The sequence below is a fragment of the Bos grunniens genome, chromosome 12, assembly GCF_055505025.1.
Source record: "Bos grunniens cultivar Pamir isolate PY7600 chromosome 12, Bosgru_T2T1.0, whole genome shotgun sequence".
Taxonomy (NCBI): Eukaryota; Metazoa; Chordata; class Mammalia; order Artiodactyla; family Bovidae; genus Bos; species Bos grunniens.
The window spans coordinates 81,393,811-81,420,351 of NC_141176.1; the positions used below are offsets into that span (position 1 = coordinate 81,393,811).

General features: G+C 41.3%; 1 protein-coding gene across 1 annotated transcript in view; it reads left to right on the forward strand.

Annotated features, from left to right (window-relative positions):
- IPO5 (importin 5) overlaps positions 1-16,363 on the forward strand; it is a 40,403-nt gene extending 24,040 nt beyond the window's left edge. Inside the window, exons 11-26 of the mRNA XM_086330329.1 lie at positions 178-302; positions 396-485; positions 567-740; positions 2,493-2,711; positions 4,127-4,210; positions 5,621-5,753; positions 5,851-5,972; positions 7,983-8,079; positions 9,251-9,423; positions 10,343-10,454; positions 10,543-10,598; positions 11,639-11,761; positions 12,613-12,832; positions 13,415-13,643; positions 14,865-15,006; positions 15,608-16,363. Coding sequence (XP_086186455.1) covers positions 178-302; positions 396-485; positions 567-740; positions 2,493-2,711; positions 4,127-4,210; positions 5,621-5,753; positions 5,851-5,972; positions 7,983-8,079; positions 9,251-9,423; positions 10,343-10,454; positions 10,543-10,598; positions 11,639-11,761; positions 12,613-12,832; positions 13,415-13,643; positions 14,865-15,006; positions 15,608-15,694 — 2,186 coding nt within the window. The 3' untranslated portion in view covers positions 15,695-16,363. The remainder of the gene's footprint in view (positions 1-177; positions 303-395; positions 486-566; positions 741-2,492; positions 2,712-4,126; positions 4,211-5,620; positions 5,754-5,850; positions 5,973-7,982; positions 8,080-9,250; positions 9,424-10,342; positions 10,455-10,542; positions 10,599-11,638; positions 11,762-12,612; positions 12,833-13,414; positions 13,644-14,864; positions 15,007-15,607) is intronic.
- The last annotated feature ends 10,178 nt before the right edge of the window (positions 16,364-26,541 follow it).

Genomic DNA, 26,541 nt, shown 5'->3' on the forward strand with positions numbered 1-26,541 from the left:
GAAATGCTTGTGTGACGTAACCACTGTGACAGTAAAGTAATCCAGAAACAGACTTTTTCTGTTTGCCTACCTAATAGCCATGTATAACTATACTTTGTTACTCTCATACTCCTGACGACTGGAAGGCCCCATCAGTGGTGTCTAATTGCTCTTCCCCGCCATGTAACTGTTCCACAGCTGACTGGAAGTACCGGCACGCGGGGCTCATGGCCTTGTCCGCCATTGGGGAAGGATGCCACCAGCAGATGGAGGGGATTCTCAACGAGATAGTAAATTTTGTTCTGCTTTTTCTTCAGGATCCTGTAAGTACCAGTAAACATTTGATTCCTTAATATATTGCCAGGGTTTCGCAGGGGACCCTGTTCCCTTTACTAACACACGAGCTCCTCTTCCAGCATCCTAGGGTGAGGTATGCGGCCTGTAATGCTGTGGGACAGATGGCTACTGACTTTGCACCTGGTTTCCAGAAGAAGTTCCATGAGAAGGTAAGTACTGAGTCTGCAGACACTGAAAAACTCCAGGAAGAGGGGTGGTGATTGAAAAGCCTGTGTGATTTCGTCTCACAGGTGATTGCAGCACTGCTGCAGACCATGGAAGACCAGGGCAATCAGCGTGTCCAGGCCCACGCTGCCGCTGCTCTCATCAACTTCACAGAGGACTGTCCCAAGTCACTGCTTATTCCATACTTAGACAGCTTGGTGAAGCATCTGCATTCCATCATGGTCCTTAAACTTCAAGAGGTAAGTTTCACTGTCTTTTAAGCTGTCTGTTTGGCTGGTATAGTGGAAATCGGAGGGAATGGTGATTCTGAAAGAGACTTCTCAGGAAACGTTAGCAGTTTCTGCCACTTTGATTTTAAAAAGGTGAAAGAGAAGGAAGCAAAAAGTGCTGACCACTCTCTTAACCAGAATGACAGACATAGAGAAGACGTGAAAAAAGAATATCCTTTTTGTATTATTAAACATGTTGAATTCTTAAAATAAGGCCTGGCCATCCAAATAGAAGATGGTTTATAGTTTACAGCTTAAGAAAGAGGCAACCTAAAAACAAGTGAATAATAATCAGTGCAGCAGCAGAAAAAGACAGGATGCAGGTAAGACAGGCAAAAACAGAAACCTGGTTTGTTATCAAGTAGAATGAAATGAAATTTCTGCTATAAAATAAAAAGGACGCACAAAATAAAAGCCTTTTAATTCGAATATTCAGCAAACATAAAGTTACTGTCAGATTGCTATAAAAATTTTTCTAAACACTCAGCGTCTGTACTTTGGCTCATGATGAACTGGTAACAGTTGGTAAACCGCACTTCACCTAGCCCTGGTCTAAAGGAGAGCAGAGAGGAAGACGGGAAATTACAAGGTCCCAGAAGGCAGAGAAGGGGTCTGAAGCAGAGGATGGGCACTCAGTGAACTACGATAGCAAGCTAAGAGCATGATACAGGAAGGTGAGTGTAGTACGTGAAGACAGGGAGGTAGTCGAGTTGAGGGCAGGTCAGTTAGGTTAGTTAGTTAAATCAGAAATAGATGGGTCAGATAGGACATTCGAGTAGATTTGGCTGAAGGATGGCTCTATATAACCCAGCTCCCCGCTGGGGACCCGTGTGTGAGGTGCAGACTGAAGGAAGGGGCTGCTGAGATGGGATAGGGGAAGAGGGTCGTGTGTGTGAGAAGAGCTGTGCGGAGGCAGGGTAGCCAAGGAAGAAAGACGTTCCTGTGGGATCACAGGCTGGTCATGACGTTAACCACAGAGCAGATGGGAGATGCCAAAGGAAGGAGTGAGCTCACCTTGCAGAGCAGTGTGGGGACTCGAGGTACAAGTAGAAAGAGCTCTGCCGAGAGTGGCTGTGGTTGATGAGGGGGTGGAGGGTCCGGAGCAGTTGCCGGCTCAATTATTTCTATGAACCCACAAGGAATTACAGAATAACATTGCCAGGTGCTGACATGGCCTGACCGCAAGTACCCAGGAAGAATTTTCCTCGGCAGGTCAGAGAACACTGGATTGTTGGTGCAGGGGGAAGGCTGATCTCACCTGTTGCACCAGGGTGGAGAAAGAGGGCACCTCTCAGGGGTGTCCTCAGTGGTATTTTTCTGGAGAGAAATAGAAAATAAAGGAATGGGCCATAAAGGGAACTTTCTCCACGACCTAATCGGACAGCACAATATATAAAATTAAGTAGTGGAAATAAATGAAGAACAATGAGTAAAATTAAGCTTGCTGGATACAAAAATTTAAGGGAGTTCACATTTATGCTGGAGAATTAGCCGTGCTTTGAGATAAAGTGGACACAAGTGAGGAGCGCTGTGCTGACAGGAGAGAACACCTCACAGATAGTTCAGCGGGGGCTCTTCAGTTTGCGCTGAGACCTAGTCTCCACTCTGGCTGCTGTAGGGTGGGCTCAGCGTGCAGTCTCAGTGCAGCCCTCGGGAACTGGCCGGGAGTGCTTGCCCCATCTTCTCCTCTGTGGGGCTGATGTTCTGTTGTCTTCCTTCCAGTTGATCCAGAAAGGCACCAAGTTAGTTTTGGAACAAGTTGTGACGTCTATTGCATCAGTTGCAGATACTGCAGAAGAAAAATTTGTCCCCTACTATGACTTATTCATGCCGTCACTGAAGCACATTGTCGAGAATGCGGTTCAAAAGGAACTCAGACTTCTCAGAGGAAAAACTATTGAGTGCATCAGCCTCATTGGTCTGGCTGTTGGGAAGGAAAAGGTAAGTGACTTGTCAACAATGTGTTGGGTTTGTTGTGTGTCATCTGGCTTTGGGGGCATCAAGGGTACCAGAGGATTTTTTTCTTTCTGATAAGAGGTTTTCTAAAGATTTAGTTGTTTTCCATCATCTTATTCTTGTATTACTTTAATTTTATATATAAATTATCAGCTTCATTTTTTCATTGCTAATAAGGTTTCTTCTTAACTCAGTCATGCTTTTGAAACCTTCCCTTACATGTGCAGTCTTATCTCTGGAGGCTTGCGGAATTCCAGACCCATATGTTCAGTTTTACCCATGTTTAAACATATGCTCGGGGGACCCAAGTCCAGTGATTGAGACTCTGTCTTCCAGTGCAGGGGGCACAGGTTCCATCCCTGGTCAGGAAACTAAGACCCACATGCCTCAGGGTGTGACTGAAAAAATTTTTTTTAAAAACTAAAAAAGTGCTTGGGAACATTCCAGTTGCAATCCTGTTAATCCCCAAAGCTTTGAGTGTCCCAAGAGAAATATGCATTTAGATCTTCAGAAAATAATTAAAAAGGACCATTGGCCCATGTGTTTTTCATCCTAGCCAGCATCTCAGCTGTCAAAGCTAACCCCAAAAAAGTTTCTGTTATCAGCCCCTCCCATTCTGATTCTCAGAGCTTTCAACATAAAACCTTTCTCTCTGGTCTCCTCCACAACTAGCACTTTTATCTTACAAATAGTTTTCTGGGAGACACTGAGAACCTAGTCAGTAAAACATTTTTATGTTCCATACTCTGTATTTTGGCTTTCAAACTATCTTTGTGCAGCACTGCCTGTTTATACAGTGGAGATAGCCAAAACTAAACAGAGAAGTGAAAATCATACAGCTTTTGCAGCTCAGTCACTCAGTCGTGTCCAAGTTTGCAGTCCCACGGACCATAGCCCACCAGGCTCCTCTGTCCCTAGTAGGATTTTCACAGAAAGGATACTGGAGTGGGTTGCCATTTCCTCTTCCAGGGGATCTTCCCGACTCAGGGATTGAACCAGGGTCTCCTGCATTGCAGGTGGATTCTTTACCACTGAGCCACCAGGGAAGCTAGAGAGCAATCCAGAATTGCTTTTCTGAATTTGAGTTATCTTTTTACTGCTGGAAATGCATAAGCCATGGACCAAAACTGGATGACACGAGAACTATCTTTATACTGTAATTCATTTTGACTTTAACTGAAAAACATTTTTCTAGAAATTCTAGAGCACTAAATCTGTTGAAGTATATGTGACAACTTCTCTATATAGTACTTTTATCTGAGGGGTTAAAACTCACGCGGGAAATGTTAATAGATTTGGGGAGAGAGATTTATTATGTGAGAAACAAAATTAGGTGGCAGTGGTATCTCTGTGATGAGATATACGTGAGTAACATGTGTCTTCCCCAAACTTTACTCCAGTTCATGCAGGATGCCTCTGACGTGATGCAGCTGTTGCTGAAGACGCAAACAGACTTCAGTGACATGGAAGATGACGACCCTCAGGTAAAGCAGCGCGCATGGTCCCCTCCATCCTGGTTGATAGCGCAGGGCTAAATACTGAGAAGAAAAATTGAGCAATAGGTTTCTTGAGGTAATACAACCCCTGGTTTCAGGGGCATTCTTCACTGGCTTTCCACACCGTGTGTGCATACACGTGTTTACTTTTGCACACCGTGTTTTTCCTCAGTCGATTTTCAGGCTGCTGCTCTTATGACTGAAGGTTTTTGGTGCTGCTGATCTCCATTATCCTAGGTGCTCGGATCTCCTCGCTTCCCTTGAGCAGTGTCATCCACAGTCGTGGCTTTGGTTTTCCTCCATAGGGTTGTGACTTCAGTCACTGAACACAGGGTTTATTTATCCATCCACTTCCAAGACATGTCCGTTTGGATCTCTCCTGGCCCGTTCAGTGCCACGTGACTTCCTTCCCCTTTCTAAAGCAGAAGAAATGTCGCAACCAACAATTTTAGAATGTGTTGTGCTCTTTTCTCTGCCCAGGAACAAACATCCTGTAGCTTAGAAAGAGCCGTTCCCACTCAGCCTTTCTAACTCCTGCCCAGATTTCCTGGCCAGTACAAGTCTCAGTGGTGGGTGCTTAGGACCCGGTTGTAATAATGTCACAAATGTCTATCCTATTCTTGGTGATACTCCCAGTGCCTGCTGCACAATGAGCATTCAATAAATAATTGTTGGATTAAATTTTAACTTTGCACAGCCATGCTGTAATTGTTTTCCATACTTAAAATGTTTTGTTTTGTTTTGTTTTTCAAACTTTTTTTGGTTTTGTTTTTGAAATTAGGAGTAGGGGAGTGTGTTTGCACATGCAGCCACATGAGGTAAACAAGTATATAAATAGATACCAGAGGGTAAAAATCCCTTTGTGGGCAATAGAGATGAAATAGAACCAGATTCTCTAGGGTACTTTGTAGTAATTAAAGTCTTCCTAAATTGAGTAGTAGAAGAGGTATCTTAAATGTGGACAACCCCCTACACAGAAAACTTAAACAAAGAGGAGAAAGGGGTGATTAATATTGACTGAGTGGAGTGTTAGGCTGTAGGCAAAGTCAGGTAAAGTCCTGCCTTGGGGAAAATTAGCGGCCAGGGGTTGATAAGTCTAAGTGGATTTTTGTTACATGATTCATGTGCTGTTATGTACTGCTTCTTGAAAACAGGAAAACATAAGACATAGCACTGGTCTGTCTCTTGCCTCACCTGTTGTCTGTATCCTCATGAAGAAGTAAGTTCTCAGTGACTTTATTGTTTCCGAACATTATAAGTATGTGGTCTTTAGCGCACTTGTTGCTTGAAGGGCCAAAATAAAACATCATTTCTATGAGAAGGGGAAAGGGGCTTTACACATTTTTGAAACATCAATTTAAATTTAATTTTTAATTGTTCCCCCCCCCCCCCCCCCAGATCTCTTACATGATCTCCGCATGGGCCAGGATGTGCAAAATCCTTGGGAAAGAATTTCAGCAGTACCTACCGGTGGTGATGGGGCCTTTAATGAAGACAGCTTCAATTAAGCCTGAAGTAGCCCTTCTAGATAGTAGGTGTCTTCATGAGGAAGTGGCACTTGTAGGAGTTCTCCTTGTTATCATTTTTAACAAAGTTAAAATGAATTTGCTTTGATTCTTTGTTAATAGCTCAAGACATGGAGAACATGAGTGATGATGATGGTTGGGAATTTGTGAACCTTGGAGATCAGCAAAGTTTTGGTATTAAAACTGCAGGACTGGAAGAAAAGTCAACTGCTTGTCAGATGCTGGTAATTATGTTTACTAAACTTTATTTTACAACTTCTCATGAATACATGTGTGTGTGTAAATATATTTCATAGGAGTGCTTTTTATAGTTATTGAAGAAGTTAGTTTGAAGAGCCAGGAATGTATTCTTTAAGAAATAAGATATAGAAACCTTTAGACTCAACATTTCTACTTACAGATTTCAATCCTAAAGAAATCATGTGGATGAAACCTTTCTTTACCAGTGCTATTTTTAATAACAAGAACAAAGTGAATAGCCCCAATACAGTGAATAGCCCAAATACCTGTTGTTAGATGATGATCAGGAAGCACTGTGCCTTGGAGTATTACAAAACTGTTACAGAGCTAACTGAGGGAAGGGTTTTTGCCCAGTTTGTGCTTAGTGTATGACAGGGGCTAAGGAATGTTTTTGAATGAACAAAAAATGTGCTCATAGTATTAAAAATAAAATTGGTATGATTTCATTGTATGAAAAAAGACATGGTAGGAGAACCAGGATATTTACAGTGATTATCTTAACCTGTATGAGTATGTGTTGTAGACAGGGAGGGGTAAGTTTTGTTATTAACTGGTTAAGAGACTATGGGAACACAGCTTTGTGAGTCAACTAAACTTGAGTAAAAAAATTTTTAAGAGATTCAGTTTAGTTCCGTTCAGTTCAGTCGCTCAGTCGTGTCCGACTCTTTGCGACCCCATGAATCGCAGCACGCCAGGCCTCCCTGTCCATCACCAACTCCCGGAGTTCACTCAGACTCACGTCCATCGAGTCAGTGATGACATCCAGGCATCTCATCCTCTGTTGTCCCATTTTCCTCCTTCCCCCAATCCCTCCCAGCATCAGAGTCTTTTCCAATGAGTCAACTCTTCACATAAGGTGGCCAAAGTACTGGAGTTTCAGCTTTAGCATCATTCTGTCCAAAGAAATCCCAGGGCTGATCTCCTTCAGAATGGACTGGTTGGACCTCCTTGCAGCCCAAGGGACTCTCAAGAGTCTTCTCCAACACCACAGTTCAAAAGCATCAATTCTTCAGCGCTCAGCTTTCTTCACAGTCCAACTCTCACATCCATACATGACCACTGGAAAAACCATTTTATGATATATTATAAATCTAGCAGTTAAGTAAGCCTAAATAAAAACTAATGACTTCAATTTTATTTTTCTATTAACAAGGCATTGTTTTCTAATTCATTTAAGCATATCTCTTGAACTTACTCTTATCAGCGCCTGTGTGCTTATTTACTCTATTGTGTTAGACTCTGTGGCCACATGGACTGTAGCTCACCAGGCTCCTCTGTCTGTGGAATTCTCCAGGCAAGAATACTGGAGTGGATAGCCATTAGCTCCTCCAGGGGATCTTCCTGACCCGGAGACTGAACTGCATCTTGTGCATCTCCTGTATGCAGGCGTATTGTTTACCACTGAGCCATCATATTTGCCTATAATTTATAAATAGTTTGGAATCTTTATAGTATCAACTTGAGAAAAAATATAAATGTAACATCTTTTACAGTTACATAAACACAATTATCAAATCTTTTAATGTGGTAAAAGAGAAAAGAATTACGATGTTTTTTTTTTTCATTTGATTGTTGTAATGATTTTTTTTTAAATTCAAAACAGAAACTCATAGCTGCAGATTTACAGAAGAGATGTGCCATGATTACATTTTCATGGTTTTTAAAATAACTTTTTATATTGCCTTAATTAAGTGGTATCTTTTGTTTGAAGTATTTTCAGAGTACGAAAGCTTTTGCTAAATTCTTCCCCACACTAAATAAGAATATGAAGCATTCCACCTTTTAAATGACAATATATTTTACAGTTGTTTCGTGGCCCTTTCCCATTTTACAGTTCCCATGAGTTTGACTAATTTCCTGTCCTGCATACAGCTTTAAAAGTAGTTAACTCTAGTTAGGGTAGAGCATTCTGTGGTCCTTAAGTTTTGCAGTTTGTAATAAAAAACAAATGCATGACATGGATCTTGATTTCTCTTCCAATACTTTCATTTCAGGTTTGTTATGCTAAGGAGTTAAAAGAAGGCTTTGTGGAGTATACTGAACAGGTTGTCAAACTCATGGTACCTCTACTGAAATTTTATTTCCACGATGATATCCTGTAATTTTTGAACAGAAAAGATTTCTAGATAGACTTCAGTTGTAGAAGTACTAGACTCTGTGCTAGCTGAAGTAAGTGGACATCACCAGTATTCTGTTTGCACTGATGATGGTTTCAGGTTCTTTGCTTGTGCCTTTGTTTCACTTGTGCCAAAAACCTGAAAAGGAGAATGTCAGCTATCCACTAGTTTGCCAGTTCTCTGTGAAGCACTGAAGAGTTTTAAGGACTGGGATTTTATTAGCAAATATCTATAATTGTGTATTGCCACTTTCCCCAAATGTCTTTTGGTGATGTTAAGAAAGTAAGATTCTTTTTAATAGGTTAGAGACCAGCTTAACTTTCTAGCTCATTTCAAATGTGGATAATACCTCTGGGGAGAAATGTCTCTTAATAAATCTTCATGTAACAATTGTCCTCTTCAGTATAATGGTAGTTGTAATAAGTATAGGTATATTTTTACACTTTTTTGCACACACACACATTTTAAGATGGGTTAAAAAATGACAGCACAGTGGATTGAGAGCCACACACGCAGATCTGCGGCCCCAGAGCCCCTTGGTTGCGGTTCCTTGCGCAGTACCCGACGGTGGTGTCCTTCACAGAAGGGGGCTTTTCCCCAGCAGATGTCCCGTAATGCCTGAGGACAGGGCAGAATCATTTCTAAGAGGAATTCTCAAGACATTTATTTTAGACATGATATTAGATGGGGGAGGCAACTCTGCAGAGACTGATTCAGGAAGAGATCATTGGTAGTTTTCTTAGTAAAGTCGTTACTTCAGGTGCCTTTGTAAGAAATGTACTACCTGAAGTTTGGGGATAGGTATATCCTGAGACACTGTGAGAGTCCTGGCTCTTTCCTCCGTTATTTTTGTGTTGAGGGGTTATATTTGAACCTTTATTCCTGTTATATTGTAGGTGATTGGAAAGACAGGAAGTATGTCTTGGGGCGGGGAGACTTGAGTTTTTATACACAGGTTATATTGAACGCAAGCTCTTGGAGAGCACTCTTAGATAAACAGAAGTTGCCTAGCACTCCTGTTAATAACTGACTGAGCACTTCAGTATGTAACTGAGCAAAACAATAGAACAATCTTGAGGATAGTAATCACGCTAAATGTTGTCTAAGGTTCGTTTGAGTGAGTACGTTTTCCTTAACAATAAAACGCGTTCGAGTGGCAGCAGCAGAATCCATGCCTCTTCTCCTGGAGTGTGCGAGGGTTCGTGGTCCTGAGTACCTCACACAGATGTGGCATTTTATGTGTGATGCGCTAATCAAGGCCATTGGCACAGAACCAGATTCAGATGTCCTCTCAGAAATAATGCATTCTTTTGCAAAGGTAAATATTTTTCTCTTCAAAATTAGTGTAAACAGTTTGTGTGTTCATATATTTGTCTTACTAAATAAATGGGGTTTTTTTTTTTTTATGCTGTAACATAATTTGCAACCAAAAATATTTAATTTGGTGTTATCACTCTTTTCCTTACTTTTTAAGAGTAGCTGCTTTTGTATTCTGGTCTTGATTAGTTTCCATCGTCATTTACCCAGTAATCCAACCACCAGATGACACTTCGGTGTCATCCAAGTCAAGTCTGGTCTCTGTCCTCTTCTCTCTCTCCTAAATTCCTCTGTTTTTTGCTGTATTTTTTCTTTTTGCTTGTGCCTCACTTAATCTGCTCCAGAAGCCATTCCTTCTTTCCCTCACAGTTCAGTCACCTTTCCTCAAGCATTAATTTGCTTTTGAGTCACTCCCCCCATTTTCCAAGGCTTACAACTCCATAGCTTGCTCCATAACTGGGTTTAAAAATTCTTTGCCCCATTTGCACTCCTCAAGTTCAGATTTTCTGTTACTTTTCAAAGAATGCATGCTTCCATGCCTTTGCTTATCTCATTCCCTCCATTTGTGGCACAAGCTTAGCCTTTCTCCAGCACCATCTCTATACAGAGTATGCATGTGATAACAGCTTCTTAAAAACTGGTTGGTCTTTTCCATCTTTGAATTTGCAACACCCAGCATAATTCCTGGCACTTAAGACGTACTCAGGACATGTTTAAAGGGAAAATATTTTTTTAATTATTTTTTTTTAAGTACTGGTGTGGTAGCAAATATAATCCAAGTGTATCTAGTGTTTAATCTCAGGGTAGGAGTTATGTTCATTTTTCTCAATGCCTCCATCTGATTCTTAATGGAGTTTAACTTTTGACTCCAAAACACTTAAATCTTAAGAGTTGCTTTCTTTCCTCAAACTCATGTTTAGTGCATTGAAGTCATGGGAGATGGATGCCTTAATAATGAACACTTTGAAGAATTGGGTGGTATACTGAAAGCTAAACTTGAAGAACATTTTAAAAACCAAGAATTGCGGCAAGGTAAGTTTTCCACACTTTTATTTCTGGATGTAATTCTTGACCATTTTTGGCGACCATTTAAGAAGACATTTATTTGGGTGTGTTTTAGTTAAAAGACAAGATGAAGACTATGATGAGCAGGTGGAAGAATCACTACAAGATGAGGTAAGTTACCCCATTTAGAACTTAACTTATGTGACCATTTGCATTAATGCTTAAGCTTCTGATTCATCTGACTTCTCCTAAAAGGTACTTCTTAGTAATTTTCAGCAGAAGAATCTGATGTGTGTTTCATTTATTCATTTAGAGAGTAAGAGGTTTGAGGCTAGCTGGTTTGTGTTCTGGTGCTGTGTGTGCGCTTTGTCGCAGTGACCTTGCATACAAACCTTTGGAGTTCCCTCGTATCTTCTACACTCTCACAATGCTCATCTGTGCCTGCTGGTGCTTTCCCCATTTTGAAGATGAGTGAACTCAAACTCAGATGTTAAGTGATTGCCTAGAGCCACACTGTTGACACTCTCGTGCTTAAGGCCAGGTCTTTCTGTAATACCAGCTCTCTTTCCCCTGGACCACAGAATTGTGCAAATTTCCCTATCCCTATAAACAATAGGCATGTGGTTGACATAATTCTTTACGTTGTTACTCAGAACTCCTACCATCAGACCACTTGATGCCATCAACACAGGTCAGCTCTGTATGTAGGGTCTGCCGTGCGTGGCATGTGGCCATCTGATGGACCCGTGCTGGCTCGTGGGACTCATCCCTGTCCTCGGCAGGTGCTCACCCTGACACGCATATGGTTCCCGGGGATGAGGTGTTGTAAATAACTGACCCCACATCTCCCCACCATCCCACTCCAAAACTAGAGAAATCCTAGAAAACAAAAGATAGTAAAGTAAAATCACTCATTTCAAAACTTTGAAATTTGGGATAGTCTTTCAACCATCTATTTTAAATACATTCCAAGGAAAGTATTTGCAGTAAGTGCAGTACTTGAATACTCCTTCTGTCTTTTTATTGCCAGACAAGATATCACTGGAGTAACCTCAGTCTCTGGACTCTTGCTGTGCTCTTAAGAAAGTGACAAGAAACTTAATTTTCTATGTTTCTTAGATTTTTTTTATAATAAATGTTAAGAATAGGACACTTTTTAAATACATACATACTTTTTTTAACACATAGTATGCCCACTTGGTTTTTTTTAGGATGATAATGATGTTTATATTCTGACCAAAGTGTCAGACATTTTACATTCAATATTCAGTAGCTACAAGGAAAAAGTGTTACCGTGGTTTGAACAGCTGCTTCCGTTAATTGTCAACCTAATTGTGAGTATTACCTCTTTTTGACAATTATTTTAGACAGTTGACCTGAAAATCTATTACAGCATTTTAAAATTTAACACTTTCAGGTTAAAATGGATCCTAGAAATCATAGTTTTCACCGTACCTCTTTAATTTACTGAGTTTATTGCATTGCCTTGGATACTTTCTCAGTGTATGCTTGGAAGTTTACTAATTAGGTTTTCTGTAGTCCAATTAATTTATAATGCAGTCTAAAAATATACAACTGACTTTTTATTATTTCAGATTATCTATACCCTGCTAAATTAATAAGTGGAAACAAAATGGTTACAGGTTTTTGTTTTAAAGTAGACCCTAGAAAATTCAGTTTTGATCTTTATTATGTACCACCAACAATCATAGGTTCTGGATGATAGCATTACATATTCAGTTTTTTTACATGTATTATAAATTAAAAGCAGTCATTGGATATTTACCCCTTTTTGGCTTTTAATTATGTGTTTTGTGATACTTTGTAGCACAGTATGTTTCTAAAAGTGATGTAGGCATGTGACATCCTGTTGAATCAGTACTATAAAGTTTTGCAGCTTTTGCTGTTGCTGTGTTTTTTAAATATAGCATTGCCGTTGTCTTTTTTGTAAAGTAAATGTATGTACGTAGATGCTGCTGTCATTCTTCCTCATACTTGGTAATTTCAGATGGTGGAAAATCTGTAGTTTGAGGGTTGTTATTCATAAGAACTGATTGTTGCAATGTTTATTTTTCATTACCTGTATCAGGAATATCCCTGTGAGATGACAGCCAATAGTGAATGTTTGTTTCTTTTATAGTCTTCACTCCAGTATCCAAAGCTTAAAAGAATGTCTCTTTTGTAGTGTCCACATAGACCGTGGCCAGACAGACAGTGGGGACTCTGCATCTTTGATGATGTCATAGAACACTGTAGTCCAGCCTCATTTAAATATGCAGAATATTTCTTAAGGCCAATGCTCCAATACGTATGTGACAGCAGCCCGGAAGTCAGGCAAGCAGCTGCATATGGCCTGGGAGTCATGGCACAGTATGGTGGCGATAACTACCGTCCTTTCTGCACAGGTACTTCTGTTTGTCTGGTTACGCGCATTTCGCCCCAGACATCCCTGTTAGCCCTACCTTGCTTTCTGCCCCGACCCTGAAAACAGTATACACTGCTTCCTTCTCTTTTCCTTTTGCACACACCTTATTACAGCACTTAGACATTTACCATCCTCATTTGCATAGAGATGGGAATGAAGTCTGAGTGGGACCAGCGCCTCCTCGCCCCGGTCCCAGGGTGCAGTTCATCTGGGGCTTGGAGGACGTGCTTTTAAGGCACGTCTGGGTCCCTGTGAGTTCGGCATAGGACTAGAGCTTGGAGGCTTTTAAAAGCTGTAGTACACTGAGGTGATCAGGAGTGCAAGTCTGGAGACTGCTGACCTCTTGGGGGGCCTATAAATTAATGTAGTGAGGCTGGTCCTGAGCACACCAGGCAACCTCCCTCTCCCCTGTCATGGTTCTGAAGTCGTGAAAACAAAGTGCTCCTTACACTTGAACATTTTCTCACTGTGATTTGTAGCTGGACCAAAAAATAAGACATATTTTTGATCATTTGCATGTAAATGAGCCTTGGACTGACTTCTTTCCAAATGCTTATTTTAGAAGCACTTCCACTGCTGGTAAGAGTTATTCAGTCTGCTGATGCTAAGACCAAAGAAAACATCAATGCTACTGAGAACTGCATCTCAGCGGTGGGGAAAATGATGAAGTTCAAGCCTGACTGTGTGAACGTTGAAGAAGTCCTCCCACACTGGCTTTCTTGGCTTCCACTGCATGAGGATAAAGAAGAAGCTGTTCAGACTTTCAATTATCTTTGCGACCTCATTGAGAGGTGGGCAGCGGGACAGGGCAGCCTTACTTCCTTTCCCTTCACGCAGCTTGGTGCTTCCTGTGCGTGCCTCTCAGGCGTTCAGGTCCTAATAATGCTATGTTTATAAATCAGGTTAAGAAGCCTTGTCACAGTTAGGAGTGCCTTATAATCACATCTAATTTTGAGTTATGTGCGATTCAGTTCAACAGATGAGTCATTATAGAATAAGATATTCAAAGAAGATTCTGTTCTGTCTTCCACCCCATTCATTCATTCTTTTATCCATTCAGTCATTAGCTTTACTGAGGCATCATTGGCATATCATTTATTAATAGAATGAGACGAAAGAACATGGGTTCGTACTGTTATTTGACCCTCTGAAATACTAGTGTTTTTCTTTGAATTAAAAAATCAGTGGTCTAAGGGAAATATACCAGATGGGCACTCATGGTCTGGCCCTTGACCTTTGGCGTTATTAGTGTTATTTTGTGTCTGTGAGTATTGCTAAGAATTAGAACAACCAGGAGGTTACAAAAGCTATCACATCAAAGTTGTGTCCATTGGTGGTCTGGGCTCTGTCACTAATAACTACTGCTTTTAGTTCATAAATAAATCAGGGGCTACAACCACTCGTCTCATGGAGTTTGTAGAAATGGGCCAATGTGTGTATTCCTTCACGCCTAAGTTCTCACTGGTCATAAAAATACTAGAAGTCTTTTCACTGAGGACATCATTAAGGAATACTTCAGAGCCATCGTGGAGATGCGTTAACCTGTTCTTGCCTCTGAAGTGACCTGTTCTCCATCATGCTATTTAATCTTCTCCCTTGGAAATAACTGCTCTGAAATTTTCCTGATGAAAAAGATGAAACTAGTCAGATTCACTGTTAGGGTTCTTTCCGTTAAACTTGACTGGAACTCATTTCCCAGTTTACTTTTGAAATGCCTGTAAGTCTTTTTGAACTTCAAATTTATTTTAGAAACCATTCTGTAGTATCTAAATAAAATTTATGTTAAGGAACTGTTCTTATATGTATGGTTTACATGGGAAGAAACTGCAAAGCTAATCAGGTTTCCTCCTACTGGATTTAAAAGGCAGTTGATTTTAGTGCATGATCATTGTATAAGGAAGGACCTAATAACAGAATTTGGTATTGGGGGAAGGGTATGGGAAAATATATGAGTGCTTGAGTGATTTTCTATTACAATTTTCATTTATAATGGTTTTCTTCTCTTATTTCAGTAATCACCCAATTGTCCTTGGCCCAAACAATACCAATCTGCCCAAAATATTCAGTATAATCGCAGAAGGAGAAATGCATGAGGCAATTAAACATGATGATCCTTGTGCCAAACGTCTGGCCAATGTAGTTCGCCAAGTACAGGTAAGCTGATTTAGTTAAATTGGGAAAGAAGAACTAAAATGGTTTGGGGGTTTTTTGTTTAGTTTTGTTTTTCTGTATTTTTTCTATTAGAGGAAGAGAGTAGAAATTCAACAAGCTAAGGAAATTTCACTTTTATATTATCTTGTCATCAAGCCTCAAATAGATTATACTTAATATAATCTATCCGTATATTCTCATTATCTATTAAAACTGAAACCTTTGTCTTAAATCTGAGATTAGCATTCTCGTTATGTTATTTTTCTGTATATATGTGAAAACAGAAAGGCGAGACGTTAATCGTAGTAACTGTCAACTACCAATGTTTTATAATCAAGTTTTCCTCCCTAAGTGGATGTGTGTAGATAACTTGAACAGGTCATCAAAAGTGGTGTAGCTTTATCAATGTACAAATGAGAAAGCTTACTGTGAGTGAAACATACTTCATAGAAATGAAAAGATGTCTTGCTTGTACAGTGGTGTTCATCAAGCTAATCTACTGGAAAGAGTACTTTGCCGTTACAGTCTGCCTAATGATGGTTATGAGGGTACTGCCCAGTAACCGTTTTGCCAAATCTAAACATGTGACGTTGTTCTTTCCTAGACTTCTGGAGGACTGTGGACTGAATGCATAGCGCAGCTCAGTCCCGAGCAGCAGGCAGCCATACAGGAGCTCCTGAACTCTGCCTGAAGGGCCTTACTACCACCACCAGATAACTAACTCCAAATAAACGTTTACCCTTTTGTTTAGGTTTCTTTGTTTTGTTTTTGAGCAAAAGAGAACGGTAGAGTTGTGTGTAGGCCATTCTTCTGCAAAGCCACAACAGCAGAACGAGAAGCCCTGGGCTTCAGGATGGTGTGTAAGTGGATTTCCCCCCACCCGACTACTGAGGAAGTCCCGTGAGCCCTGCAGTAACACTGAAGAGTATTTTTCTATTGGTGTGACCCACCCATGTGAAGGCGAAAGGGAAATAAAATTAATTTTCCTCACTAGATACAAGGAAACTTAAGACAAAACAGCTTTAATTAAGATCCGTTCCTCAGCATAGATGTGTGTTAAAACAAGTTGCTGTACACCTAGTGTTCATTCTCTTAATTGGAGTGTGAGCCTTTTTGTGGGGTAGAAAGAAGCCTTCAACCCAGCAAGCTCATAGATCCAAACATTGAAGAAAAGCTGAAGACAAAAACAACAAGCATGAAAATGTTATTTTACGTCACTCTCGATCCTTTTCCCTAAAAGGCTTATGCAGTGACTCAGTTTGGAAAGCTTTTTGGCTTCCAGCCCTTGAATGTGAAGTGTCGTTGGCATGTCTGGCAGTAGTCTCATTCACTCCTCAATAAACAACGTTGAAATACAAAAGAAGTTTGTGTAAAAATTTAGTACTGTCTGGCTTTGATTCATTTAATGTTTTTAATATAAGAGTAATATTTTTTAAACGGCTAACAATGGCTCTGAGTTTTGTTTCCCCCTGATATTTTCTTCGTGCAATTCAAAGTTAAAAGCATCTAGTTTTTACCATCTTCCACTTTAATTTAAGCTAGGTTATGATACACCTACGCCATTCACAATTGATGTGCAAACTTCAGTCGTTTTAAAGCTAGCATTGTTCTTGTTAGAAAAAAAGAATTTGGCTTAGTATTTTTATTGCAAATTGTAATTGCTATGGAGCCACACACAACTTTTAAACTTTTAATTTTATGATAAGTATTATGGCTAAAAGTATTCACTGATAAATTCAGTAAAATGTGTGAATGTTTTTTTCTTTATGTATTAACCTCATAGCAGTAAATGACTTGCTGTTGTTTCTTTAAGGAATTTTTCTAAGAGGTCTTACTAGATTTCTGTTGAAACTCAAGTGTTAACAATTTTATAGTTTGTACTGAATTTAACCGTGACACAAAAATGAATTTTATGCTTAGATCAGAATTTAAAATTAAAGGTTTTTTTCTTTAAATGATTTGCATTACTTTATTAAAAGTAAATCTGAAATGAAGTAGAAAGTAGAATAAATTATATAAAGATGGTTTGGTTGGGAGCAAATACCCTTCACTTGTATTTTGTTTCTAGCCCAGAAGCTTTGGTATCTGGCAGGGCACATACCATGTTGAATGACTTCTCAAGAAGATCATTGCTTTCAGTGGTACCTGTTTGACTCTCTTAATATGATGGGAGGGGATATTTGAAGCTCCCTAATAGCCTGTCTTCCTGTTGGAGTAAAATGTGGTAGGACAACCCGTCAGTCCTTTCTTAAACAGAATGCTGTTTGGAAAGCTCATTCGAGTAGTGATGGCAATCAACTGGAGCAAGTTAGATTTGCCTTTTTTTTTTTCTAACTTATTACTAAAAACGTTAAAAATGTGTGTGCTCACCTAATTTGAGATGGTATATGGTCAGAAGATGGGTACTTTTTTTTGGAGAGTCTGCTGTTTATGGAGGGCTGTACTGAGCACTTACTTAAATGTTTTTGGAAAAAGTCAGAAGACATACCCCCGTCACAGGGGTCTAAGGTCCCTGAAAGAAGTAGGTGGGTACAGATCAATCAATTGCAGGTTGACTGCATCCTTCTGCATAGAAATAGAATAAATAATTGGAGTTGAACCAAATCAGAGAAGTTTGGTTTTAAAGACAATGTGACATGATCCTGAAATCCAGGGCTTGTAACTAATTGTGACACACAATTCTTTTAAATTACCTGGGGAAACCTTTTTAACACCTCTACAAGATGAAAATTCATGTGGTTTTTCTTTTGTACCAAGTTTAGTGGCCTTGCATGACAGCCAATAATGATATATTTACGAATCCGAGCTATTTCTAGAGGAAAAAAATGTGTGTGGCCCTTACATTTTCTGGGTCTTTTGTAACACAGAGGGTTAAGCTACGTGCACAAGTGTCAGAAATTTTTAGCATAACTCATTTGGAATATTTTTCTTAATGCTGTAAATCTGAAGAAAAAATTGTCTTAAAGCTCATATGATATTTCCATAATGAGAGTCAACTTTATTGTAACTCTGTAGTTGTCGTTTGACTAACAAAACCATCAGTAAATACATAAGCAAATAAACATCCATGATGCACCTGGTCTCCTGATAAATACAGGGCAGTGCATACTTGCAGTGCCTTACGCGTTGTATCCTCGTGATCTCATGTTCAATGACGGCCTATTTGGAGGGCTAAAGAGCTAAGCTGAACGGTTCACTTAGTAATTAGTGCAGCTTCATTCTGCCTACAAGTATTGCATCAAACCATCTGGCTCTTGGCTTGTTCTGTAGAAATCACTTTGTTCCTCCTAACTCCCTGCCTCAAAGGAGTCATAGCCAAAATCTTCTTTCATTTCCTCAGCCCTGAAGGTATGAAGCTTTAGAAGGAAGTGAATTACCTGCAAGGGGTGGGGTTGGATTTTTACTTCCAACAGTTGAACTTCTGACCAGGTAGGGTGTTAGAACTATCCTGGACTGACTGACTCCACCCGCCTCCCCTGTTTTTTCCTCACACAATCTGTAATCTTAATAGTCGGTTGCTGGACAATATTTGGTCATGTTTTTTCTGTGTATGTTTGAGTGGATGAATACAAATTCTTTGAAGATAAACTGTAGCTCAGTTACTCAATTTCTAAGAAATCCCAAAGCAGTGTAATCTTAGTTTTTGTGTAAAACACCACAAAAATTGTTTAAAAAAAAAATTCCAGTTAGAGTAGCAGAATATTGTTTTGAAATGTTCAGACAATACTTCACAGGTGTGCCAATAGACTACAGAAACAAGATGGGCCATCATGCCTGACAGCTGATTAAAAGCTTTGTTTGGGTTCCAGAATCTCAGCGTACACGGTACATGTGCTGAGACTCCAGACAGGCTAATAACTTCAGTATGTTAGTTGCCTTCTCTTTAAAATGGGAATAAAATAGTACCCACCTTATAGGGAATTGAAGTGAGTTTAGAAGTCAGGCTTGGTATTAGTTATCATCATTTAAGTTTTCATTTTTTCAAAATCAAGTATCTTTTTTGCAAATTCCTTGAAAAGCCTCAGCATTGAGAGGAAGTTGTGAAAAGGATCATCTCTGCAGAGTCAGCGGAGTGGTACCAGGAGTGTATCTGGCCGAGGGAAATGGGATTTTACTTGCTCAGCACCAAGTGGCTGGTGTTTGGAGACGTATGCTGTGGCACAGCCCCTAAAGCCACCCATTACCTCGTCTGCACCACGACCTCAAAACAAAGAGTTTGTCCTTGATTACGGAACACACTTCAAGCCTTGGGTGGTTCTGTCCACCAGACCAGGGACTCTTGCCCTTTCGGTGACTGCCCCCCCCCACCCCCGCAGGAGGAGGTATCCGTGGTGGCCATCCAGAGGTGGGCAGCCTGACCCCACTGTCACCAGTCTGGACCCTCGGGAAGCTTTTCGGCCTTTCTGTGCCTCAGTGCTCACTTGGAAGCTGTCCATCTGGGCATTCCAGCAAACTGCACCAGACACTGAAAGTCTGGCCTCTCCTGGTCACTGGAAAGCCTTCTCTGAGCGGAAGCAGTCTCTCCAGGCCTGCTACTGCCACAGGCTGTGTCACACATGGCCCACGTGGGAGCATTTGCAACCAACGTGTAGCATGTGCTGTCTTGGAGGGTGAAAGAACCAGCAGCAAAAAGAAGGCTGAGCCTCTCTAAGCCCTCTCCTCACACCCACCTCTGGTTCCTGCTAGGGACTGTATTGCTGCTAAGTCATTGTTGGGTTGACAGTTCAGTTCAGTTCAGTCGTGTCTGACTTTGGAGTGGGGTCTTTGTGACCCCATGGACTGCAGCACGCCAGGCCTCCCTGCACCAACTCCCGGAGTTTACGCAAACTCATGTCCATCGAGTCAGTGATGCCATCCAACCATCTCGTCCCCTGTTGTCCCCTTCTCCCTCCTGCGATCTTTCCCAGCATCTGGGTCTTTTCCAATGAGTCGGCTGCATTTACCCTCTTACTTTACCTCTTAGTGGGGCATCCAGGCTTGTTTGTTTCTGGCCTAGCTGTCAGTGGCTGCTGCTTTCCACTCTGTTTCACACACTCCTGGATTTTCTCTAACCCCTCTCCCCTTGGGGGCTTCCCGGTGGCTCGGACAGTAAAGAATCTGCCCGCAATGTGGGAGGCCCAGGTTCAGTCCCTGGTTTGGGAAGATCCCCTGGAGAAGGAAATGGCAAACCCATTCCAGGATTCTTGCCTGGAGAATTCCGTGGACAGAGGAGCCTGGCGGGCTAGAGCCCATGGGCTGGCAGACAGTCCGACAGAACTGAGCAACTAGCACTTGCACTACTTGCACTTAGCTCTCCCCTTGGAGGGAAATTTTAAACAGCCATTGAAATGAAGTAGATCCCCTTTGATCAGGAAATAGTGAAAGAATGTGTATAGGGTTACAACCCTGTCGCGTCTTTTTACTAAAAAACACACATTTAAATTTATTAAAAGGCCAGAAAAGAGAGTTCTACTTTGGGAAAAATACAGCCCATCAATGTCATGTTTGTGAACTGGGTCTTAGGGGGAATGGTTACCACTACTATGAATGATTAATAAGCCCAGATAAGCTCTTCTTACGGCTGCTGTCTCAAGACGAAAGTAAAGATACAAATAGCATCACCAATTTGGAGAGATTATAATGCATTGAAATAATCATGTCTTAAAAGAACAGTTAGTGAAGGTGCGTAAGCAGAATGGAAGTTGTGCTTGAGGACACCAACTCACTTTTAGTGTCACAAAAGGGATTGCTTCTTCCAAAGTTAGAAACCTCAAGGGCCCTGTCAGCAGAAGCAGAGTGAGGGGCACCTCCCTGGCCCTCAGACCTGCCATTCACCCTTTGGCAACTTGCTTTATGCAACTTGCTTTACCCACACAGCCTGCCCACCTCCAACACAGCAGCCAGTTCCTGGAAGTCACTCCTGAAGGCCTGCAAAATGGGTCGGCCAGCCAGGCCAGAGCCCATCCCCACATCTGACTAGTCACCATCCCTTTCAGTCCCAACTCTCTTACCACCTGATAAGGGAGCCCTAGACCCACAGGCTTCCTGCCTAAAAACCACTGTTTCCACCTGAAGGTAAGGTCTTTCCCTCTGCCTGCTCCTGCTTCATTACACAGTATACAGAGAGAATTTGCATCCAGATAGCTCAAAGGTCAAGCTGGGATGTTTGCAATGAACCAGCTCGAGGTAAGAAGCAAATGCTCTCCCCATGAAAGTGAAAGCGCCCAGTAACATTTTCATATGGAAAGCATTTGCTTCTTACCTGGACAGTTCATTGCAAACATCCCATCTTGACTTTTGAGCTATCTGGATGTTGTTTAGTCGCAAGTCTTGTCCACCTCTGGCAACCCCATGGACTGTAGCCTGCCAGGCTCCTCTCCATGGGATTTCCCAGGCAAGAATACCGGAGTGGGTGGCCATGCCCTCCTCCAGAGGATCTTCCCAACCCAGGGATCAAATCTTCGTCTGCTGCTTGGCAGGCATATTCTTTACCTCTGAGCCACCAGGGAAGCCCATGAATTACATTATTTCCAAATAGTTTGTTCTGGGTGCTCCAAAGGCTTCCTCTGATTGGTGTGTGGTGGAAGGTGGTGGTGAGGATTGGATGGAACAGTGTAACCACAGTGCAGCATGCTTGGGGAACTCTAGTAGCGGCTGTTACTTGAGAGCTGCATCCAGGCCTGGGGGCCAGTTCCCAGTCCGGCAGACATTCCAGATACCAACAGAAGTGGAGAATCTATTAGCAATCTGAGGTTCCTGTTCCTGCTTTCCAACACTTTGCTGGAAATATGGAAAAAAGCACTGACATATTTTCTCAATTCAGGTGGTAGGAGCGAGTGTATAAGTGAGGGATGCTCTCTCCCTTTAGTTCTCATATGTTACAAAAATATGTGGGTATTTTGAGAAAGGGGCCCAAATTCTCGAGAGTCTTAATTTCCTTTTTTAATCACTTAAATTTTACAAAAAGGGCCACTTGAACCTGGTTCAAAATTTAAGGTTTATAAAACATTATTCGGTAAAGTCTCTTCCCACACTTTCTCCTCAGCCACCTACACCTAGCTCTACTCACAAGGAGAACTTGATCCCTCCAGAACATTTTTGCTTGATGCAATTCATAACCACCTTCTGGAAGGAAATTAGCATCCCTGATGAAAATGCAGACGTGTCTTTCTGTGGATATGAGTCTCAGGTTAAGAATTAATCTGAGAAACTGTCTACCCTTCTAGGTAACCTAGCCTGAGTTGTTTAAAACATTTTGGTTATGTTCTTCCCACCCTACCCCCCATTAAGTCAACAGTGATTATCTACCCTATTTTTTTCTTTTGGCCTCTAAATACCTCTGCTATGAAAGAAATTTTTTAAATTGGCCAACTCAAGGTCTGTGCCCTTGCAATAAGTGTATAATAAAGTTCCCACATAACTAAATTATCCGAAAATTATTTTTTAAAACATTCTCAGAAGGAAAGATTGTCTATTTTAATGTATCCTTCCAGGGCCATAAACATTCAAATGCGTTTTTGGAATAAAAGTACCGTCCTTTTGGTTAGGAATTAATTCTCAATATTGAACTTTGTTAAAGATGGTGGTTAAATGTCTCTTGTCCTTTCCAATAAATGAGGATATATAAAGTAGTATGTGCGGTGCTGGTTACCATCAAAATTTTAAAACTAGCTCATTATATTGATTTAGAACCTCATTTCATCTTAAACTTAAGTGACATCTGGCCAAAATCCTTTTATACTAAATCAGCATAAAAAGTTCCACTCTCTTTAGGGAGCATATTTTCAAGAATGCATTTTCCTAAATTAATTGTCTCATTTATTTCATTTCATCTTTTTTAAATTTAATAACACTGTTCTGTTTTTAATGTGTGTATTTTGTGGTTGCATGCTATTTTCATAGCAAATGATATCAGTCTGTGTTTCATTTGTAGTAGTAATTTAAAATTTTCCTTTAAAAAGGCACTGAGTGGACTTTTTAAATTATACTGTAAACAGAGGCACAGTTGTTTTGAGGTATGGCAAGTACATGGACAGTATTCATGAGTGAAGTTCAGGAAACACTTTTTCTTGGATGAGGTTTGCAACACAATTGTATAGGTCCAAGAAGTTTTGTTCTACTTGATTAGAAGAAATACAGTGTGGTAATTATTCTGTCACATTAGATGAACAAAAGCCAGCAAGAAGAATATGGCTTAGCCAGTGAGACACTTGGAGGTTTGAATCAGAGGAAAACAGGAGACCTCCATAGGTTTGTTGGGGGGTGGGGCGGGGCAGGTTACTTTTCATTTTGAAATAATTTTCAGTTTATGAGAAAGTGTAAAAAACAAAAAAAAGACAAAAACTCCCAGGTATCTTTTATCCATATTTTAAAATACTGTGACATTTTCTCTCTGACTCCCCTGAGAGTGACAGACTCTCCTTGACCCAAGTTCTAATCAGACTCCTCTCAGCTGTTTCCCTCATCTTGCTGTTGTTCAGTTGCTCAGTCATGTCTGCCTCTTGGTGACCCCATGGACTTCAGCACACCAGGCTTCCCTATCCTTCACCATCTCCTGGAGCTTGCTCAAACTCTTGTCCGTTGAGTCGGTGATGCTATCCAACCATCTCATCCTCTGTTGTCCCTTTCTCCTCCCGCCTTCAATCTTTCCCAGCATCAGGGTCTTTTCTAATGAGTCAGTCCTTCACATCAGGTGGCCAAAGTATTCGAGCTTCAGCTTCAGCTTCAGCATCAGTCCTTCCAATGAATATTCAGGACTGATTTCCTTTAGGATGGACTGGTTGGATGTCCTTGCAGTCCAAGGGACTCTCAAGAGTCTTTTCCAACACCACAGTTCAAAAGCATCAATTCTTTGATGCTCAGCTTTCTTTATGGTCCAACTCTCACATCCATACATGACTACTGGAAAAACCATAGTTTTGACTACAAAGACCTTTGTCGGCAAAGTAATGTCTCTGCTTTTTAATATGCTGTCTAGGTTGGTTATAGCTTTTCTTCCAAGGAGCAAGCATCTTTTAACTTCATGGCTGCAGTCACCATCTGCAGTGATTTTGGAGCCCAAGAAAATAAAGTCTCTCACTTTTTCCATTGTTTCCCCATGTATTTGCCATGAAATGATGGGACCAGATGCCATGATCTTAGTTTTTTGAATGTTGAGTTTTAAGCTAACTTTTTCACTCTCCTCTTTCACTTTCATTAAGAGGCTTAGTTCCTCTTTACTTTCTGCCGTAAGGATGGTGTCTGTGCCGTAAGGATGCATATCTGAGGTTATTGATAATTTCTCCCGAAAATCTTGATTTCCAGCTTGTGCTTCATCCAGCGCCACATTTCTCATGATGTACTCTGCATAGAAGTTAAATAAGCAGGGTGACAATATACAGCTTTGATGTACTCATTTCCCAATTTGGAACCAGTCTATTGTTCGATGTCCAGTTCTACCTGTTGCTTCTTGACCTGCATACAGATTTCTCAGGAAGCAGGTAAGGTGGTTCCTTCACCTAGGGCTTGACTTTTCAGACTGCCATGTTTGTCTCTGCATCATCCAGTCTTAGCAAGAATCCTCCCAAGTCTGTTTGCTAGCTGCTAACCACAGACAGCAGCCCACCAGGCTCCCCCATCCCTGGGATTCTCCAGGCAAGAACACTGGAGTGGCTTGCCATTTCCTTCTCCAATGCATGGAAGTGAAAAGTGAAAGGGAAGTTGCTCAGCCACCCTCTAAACAGCCACATACAGTATTTGCCTTTCTCTGTCTGACTTAGTTCACTAAGCATAATACTCTCTAGCTCCATCCACATTGCTGCACATGGCAGGATTTCATTCTCTTTTTCTTACAGCTGTGCAATATTTCAGTTTCTATATGTGCCACATCTTTATTCATTCATCTGTTGATGCACACTTGGGTTGCTTCCATATCTTGTCGATTGTAAATAGTGCTACTGTGAACACTGGGTACACCTATCTTTTCAAATTAGTGGTTTCATTTTCGTTGGATGTAAATCCAGGAGTGGGATTGCTGGATCATATGGTAATTGTTTTTAATGTACTGAAGACCCTCCATACTGTTCTGCACAGTGGCTGCACTGATTGACATCCCCACCAACACCGTGCGAGGGTTTCCTTTTCTCCAACATTTAAGCATGGACTTCACAGTCAGACCAGGCTGGATTTGAAAGTCCAGTCATGTCTCACTCTTTGCAACCCCATGGACTATACAGTCCATGGAATTCTCCGGGCCAGAATGCTGGAGTGGGTAGCCTTTCCCTTCTCCAAGGGATCTTCCCAACCCAGGTATCAAACACAGGTCTCCCTCGTTGCAGGCGGATTCTTTACCAGCTGAGCCACAAGGGAAGCCCAAGAATACTGGAGTGGATAGCCTATCCCTTCTCCAGTAGATTTTCCCGACCCAGGAATCGAACCAGGGTCTCCTGCCTTGCAGGCCGATTCTTTACCAACTGACCTATTAGGGAAGCCCCATTTGAATCTCAGGTATCCTCTTTATTAGTTGTGTGGTTTGGAAAATGCACTTGGCATCATAACCTCTCTACCTCAATTTGCTCATTGTGAAACAGGGAACTACCTGCTCTGCTGGATCTCTGAGAACTCAGTGAGGTCAGGCGTGCAGATGTTCTGGTGAAGGCTGGGTGCCCCCATCCCTCCCACAGACACATTATGCCTGTGGAACCTGAAGGGGACCTGTTCACAGCAGTTTACAAATAACTTAAAACACCTTTTCGAAATTTGACCTTTCACGATGTCTAGTAAATTCTTTTATGGCTGAGCAAAAATTGAGTTGATAGGTTGATGATGGACAGTAAAATAATCAAAATTGAATTTATTCTGACAAATGTATACTGTGGGTATCTTTTAAATTGTATTTGTTTATTTATTTATCTTTTGGGTGTGCTGGATCTTCACTGCTGGGGCAAGCTTTTCTCTAGTTTCAGCGAGCAGGGCACATGGGCTTAAAGCCGTGGGGGATCCTCCAGGACCAGGATCGAGCCCGTGTGTACTGCACCGGCCGGCAGATTCTTTACCACTGAGCCTCCAGGGACGTCCCTGTGGATATCTTAGAGTCTAAAAACATTTGAAAAAAAGGTTTTGCTGGGTACTCCTTGGTGGTCCAGTGGTTAAGACTCTGTGTTTTCACTGCAGAGGGTGTAGATTCAGACCCCGGTTGGGGAACTATGATGTTGCAAACTGCACGGTTTGACACCCCCAAAAAGAAACTCTTTGGGTTCTTTTTTCTTTTCTCTTTTACCTTAAAATGCACACAAAATACATTTGAAAGACACATCATCCTTGAATTTTACTCAATGGAAAGTAAACAGTCAGCCCGTGAAATAAATGTCTGGAAGACAAGATTACTGGTTTTTGTTTGTCTGTTCATCTTTGTTTTTGGCTGTGCTGGGTCTTCGTTGCGGTGCGGGCTTTTCTGTAGCTGCAGCGTGGGGGCTTCTCATTGCAGGGGCTTCTCTCGGCATGGAGCACGTCCTCTAGGCGTGTGGGCTTCAGGAGTTGTGACTCGTGGGCTCTAGAGCTCAGGTTCAGTAGTTGTGGAGC